The sequence below is a fragment of the Lactuca saligna genome, chromosome 5, assembly GCF_052625555.1.
Source record: "Lactuca saligna cultivar CGN05327 chromosome 5, ASM5262555v1, whole genome shotgun sequence".
Lineage (NCBI taxonomy): Eukaryota > Viridiplantae > Streptophyta > Magnoliopsida > Asterales > Asteraceae > Lactuca > Lactuca saligna.
Genome location: NC_136421.1, coordinates 157533259 through 157538589, shown reverse-complemented (window position 1 = coordinate 157538589; position 5331 = coordinate 157533259). Strand labels below are relative to the sequence as shown.

Below are 5331 nucleotides of genomic sequence, written 5' to 3'. Positions count from 1 at the left end.
GTTTCAGCACCATTTAACAATGTAATATTTATATGTTTTATTTTGAGAATATAGGGTTATGGAGAAGATTCAGAAGAAGATTATATAGAAGAAACACCAGCAAAATCCGAAACCGTAACCGAAATATTTCTCAAAATATGTTGCTATTTCTCGAGGATTGGTTCCAACATTAAAGACCTGGCAAGAACCGGAGCCGGAACCGGAACTAGTAGAACCGACAGTCCGGTTTGGTTCCTATTTTACAACAAGTTCGGTTCCCGGGTCTATTTCGGTTCGGGCTGGCTCCGATGCTCATCACTACTCCCAATGGCTCAGTCGCCACTCTAGACTCTTCTTGGTAGCTCAACCGTCACCCTAGACCTTCTTCGGTGGCTCAACCGCCACTTAGGAGCTTCCCATTGGCTCAGCCGTTACTCTAGCACCTATAACTACCATGTCAATACACTACCCTAACACAAAGATAATTCTCTCTAGCTAAGGAGAACTATCTCATCTCTGCCAACAGGTATAACTTGATCGTCGAAGCCTGCTCCCGGGGTACATCCCTAGGAGCAGTTCTAACAACTTTGCTCTATGATCCTCAGATCTCCATCATAACAGTTGTCCAGAAGTCATCCCGGAGAACGAAGCCGCATCATTTGGCACCCATCCATGGGACTTGAACCAACGACCACATGGAAGTAGGGTTGTTCGTTTGGATGGATCGGTTTGATCCGATCTGATCAAGTGAATCCAAATTAATTTCGGTTTTCAATACATGGATCCGAATAGTCCAAACTAAATTTAAATCCAATCCGATCTGATCTAATTACAATTCGGTTGGATCGGTTTTTATAATTCGGTTTTCAAAAACCGAAACATTTTAACACGACAAATAATAATAATATTACTAAACTTTATACAAGAAGCACAAACAAATTACTTAGTTGTGATTTGAAATTAATAAACAACTAATAAGAAGATATCTTATAGTTAAATATTTTATAGATAGAAAACTTTTGAGCGAAAATGCATATTAATATTTTTTTATCGGGTGAAAAGTTCCTATTTGAAAAAATAAACTACAAAATTAATAAAAACTATATATATATATATATATATATATATATATATATATATATATATATATATATATATATATATATATATATATATTATAAATAGATAAATAATAAACGTTTATTCGGTTTTTTGGACGATTCCGTTCTTATTTTATAAACCATAACCAATCCGAAATCCAAAATAATAATTCGGTTTTGTTGAAAACCAATCAAAAAATCCAAATATCCGAACCAAATTGTCCAATCCAAACTGTCCAATTGGATAATTTGGTTTTATCCGAATAGTGAACAGTCCTACATGGATGAGACACTCAGGATCCAAGAGAAGGCCATTTTCTGGGTTTATTTATTTATTTATTTATTTATTTTATTTATTTATTTTTTTATTTTATTAAATTACATATCATATTTAAATGTAATAAATGTAATAATAAATGCATATCAAGTTTATTAATGTAATTTTCTTTATAAGTTTTTTATAATTATGAGAAATTAAATATCTTTCTACTTTTGTTCCTATAAATTCTTCTACCAATTAAATAAGAACATCTGGCATATTACTCTACTAGAAACCTAACCTACAACGCTAAAACAATTCGCCGCAATTCCGTCGCTAATGGAAGTTTGCAACAGACCAGCAACACATGTCCTCCATGGCCAATTAAAGTGTGGCTAATGACTTAGTTATGGATTTAGCGACAACCTAGTTTTTCCTTGCAACTACTTAGCGACATATAATACATCGCAAATTCTCCACTTATTACAGTTTTTTACAGCATGGCGACAAAACTAATAAAATTATTCCATCGTAAATCCATCGCAAATCTCCATATATGTTTTTTAGAGTCCATCGCATATCCATTGCAAATTTAAGATATCATATATTTTTCATGCCATCGCTCAACCCTTGCAAATATATGATATCATTATTTTTTTTTTCTTAATTACAAATCTAAAACAAAAATACAAAAAAAAAATCAAATAATTATACAATCCTAAAACAAACATTTACATTTAAATACCAAAATCAATTATTATTATACAATCCAAAACCAAAGTTTAACATTAAAATACCAAAAACATCAACTATCTAGTTTACCAAAACTTCTAGAAACATCAAATATAAAAGTTTAACATTGATTTCAAATATGATTCACCATAATTCTCAATTTTCAATCATATTTTGCATTGCCACATACATCATCTCCATTGCTTCATATCTTGCATCGATTTGTTGTTGTTTGGCCTCCATTTTTGCAACTTTAGCAACCATCTCCCCACACATCGATTTGTTTTTGCTTATAAGATGTTAGCATCGTAAGCTAAACTGTACAAATAAGAAATATTTATCAAGGAAAATCAACCGAAAGTAACCTTGTTCATTCAAGCAATCCATGAATAACCGTGTAGAAATAGCAGTAAGAACATTGCTTATGGAGTAGAAAATCCAACTTAACAAATGCTTTTCATCCATTCCTGTAATTTATATACACATGTGATATTATGCTTTATATCATCCTGATTACAAAGTGAAAACACATCTAAAGAAAAGTCAAAGTAATACCTCAATGGTGGAACCAATGATTTTTCGACAGTTCCATAGCATGGCTATTTCAGCTCATTATGTCCATCAAAGTTTGTTAACTCCTAAAAATTTTGGCAACAAAAGGGCATAATTGGGAAATCATATAAATTAAGGCAACATTAACAAATTCGTTGATAAATGATATGCTAGCTGCCATTGTTTTGTGCGAGCTCATTTTGTACATCAAAGTTGAAGGTAAAGATGATCCAACTGTTGGGTTAATCGGTTGTTTGAAAAAGAAGTAGAAAAGGTTTCTTTTTATTAGTATTTTAAGTTTCTTTCAAGAGTTTGTATTAGAGTAAAAGTCTATTAGTTTTAGTAGTAAATAAGGGGTTGTACCCATTAGTTCTAATAGGTTTTAAGAATAAAGTAATCGTCAAAGTTCTTTCGTTTTCTTTTATTCTTCTGTTCTCCCTTGTATCTTTCTTGTTCATTAATTTCTTCCTTAGGAACCAAGGCATCATCAGTTTGATATCTAACACTTATATTAGAGCACAGTTTCGTTGAAGGGGGTATGATTCGAGGTTGATTGGAAGCAACCCCAGTTTCTTTTAATCGGTCTTGTGAGAGACTAACCGGAGGCGCGGAGTAAATGAACGGGAAGACGTCAAAGCGGGTGGCTTTGATTCAGTTCGTTTTGCGGGTGACGGAAGACAGTAAATGTGGTCGTGACCTTGTATTGTTGTTCGGTGGAAGAGTGCTCTCGGAACAAGCTTGATTAAAGAAGTCGGGGTTAAGGAGAAAAGGATGTCGTTGGTTAAAGAAGGAGGTTCGTTGACATATCAAGTTCCGGTTTTGACTTCAACGAATTATCCATTGTGGGCAGTTAAAGTCAAGTCAATTATGGATGCACATGGCATATGGGAGACGGTCGAACCGAAGACGTTAGATAAAGCACCAGATCAAAAGAAGTTAAAACAAGCTCTTGCCTTTTTGTTTCAAGCGATAACCGAAGACATGGTGTTGCAAATGGTGAGTTACACCGACCCAAAGCAAATGTGGGATGGGCTAAAAACACGGTATTTGGGAGTGGATCGGGTAAGAACGGCTCGAATTGCAACCTTAAAAAGGGAGCTTGAAAGTTTATGCATAAAGGAGGATGAAACGGCTGATAATTTTGTGACGAAATTATCTGGTTTAACGTCAGAAGTAAGAAGTCTTGGATATGAGCTTGAAGAAGCTGATTTGGTAAAGAGGTTACTAGATTCGATTCCTAAGTTGTTTCTCCAAATCGTGGCTTCAATAGAGCAATGTTTCAAGTTGGATTCAATGTTATTCGATGAAGCGGTTGGTAGATTAAAGGCATACGAGGAGCATATAAGAGGAACTGAGAAAGCGGAGGACACTCAAGGTGGGTTGTTGGCTAGTGATGAAAAGTGACATGTTTGTAAGCATTGTGGCAATGGATGTTCAAATCGGGATGACTTTAGACGTGGCCGAGAAAGAGGTCGGGGGTCCAAGAGAAGTCGAGATGGTAACGAACGTGTCCGAGATAAAAGTCACGTTAGATGTTATAAATGTGGTGAGCTTGGTCACTATAAAAACGAGTGTCCTAAATGGAAAAAGGAAGAAGCGGGTCTAATCGAAGAGGAACCGACATTGTTTTGAACAAGCGGCTCATATGACCAAACCGATTAAGGGGGTGATTGTTGGGTTAATCGGTTGTTTGAAAAAGCAATAGAAAAGTTTCCTTTTTATTAGTATTTTAAGTTTCTTTCAAGAGTTTGTATTAGTGTAAAAGTCTATTAGTTTTAGTATAAATAAGAATAAGGGGCTGTACCCGTTAGTTTTAATAGGTTTTAAGAATAAAGTAATCGTCAAAGTTCTTTCGTTTTAACTACTGGAAAACAAGGGTAATATCTACGACACAATCCGTAGGTATAAGGCAATACCTACGAAATTGGTACGGACTAGCTACAAAATAGCTACGGTTTTTTCCGTAGCTAAAATACCTATGGAATAGCTACGGAAAGCAGCAACTACAGTTTACCTATGGATTACCGATAGGACCCACTTTGACTAACATTGACTTCATTACCTACGGATTTCCTACGGCTCACATTACCTACGGATTTTCCGTAGGTAATTACTTTTATTTTTTTTTTTAAAAAAACAACAAAAAATTATAAAAAAATCCATTTTTTTTTTCTGTCCAAAATATTAAAAAAACTCATTACATTAACCTAATAGTAATATTGAAATTCAACCACAAATCAAATAATATTACAATAAACCTCATAAACCTAAAAAAGTATCAAATACAAATTACATATTACTAATGAAATAACAATTTACAATAAACTTGGCATCCTTTAGCTTCAAATATAGATATCACCAATCTAGTAAGTAGAATCCTATTCTACAAAGGGTAATAATGTCAAAACAATATTGGTACCATTCAAGCTCTCAAAACTTCGTTATCATCTTGATTTAATAACAGCATGGACCTCTTCACTCAAATTTGTATGTAACTTAATCCTGCAATTGGAAACAACCATAATAAGTCTAAGACATACACATACAAATCAGATGACATATACATAAACACATACATATCTGATTAGACACACACACTCAAATATTACTTTTGAGCAGCAAAAAGCATATATGATTCAATCTGATCATGTTTAGTCCAACCAAAACCAACTAATATTCTAGATTACGACTGCATTTTCTCTTTAAAAT

At 33.9% G+C, this 5331-nt stretch overlaps 1 protein-coding gene across 1 annotated transcript; it reads left to right on the top strand.

The window, feature by feature from the left end:
- Positions 1 to 3393: 3393 nt before the first annotated feature.
- LOC145045883 (uncharacterized) lies at positions 3394 to 4026 on the top strand. The gene has a single exon (XM_078994173.1). The coding sequence runs from the start codon at positions 3394 to 3396 to the stop codon at positions 4024 to 4026; it is 633 nt and encodes a 210-aa protein (XP_078850299.1).
- The last annotated feature ends 1305 nt before the right edge of the window (positions 4027 to 5331 follow it).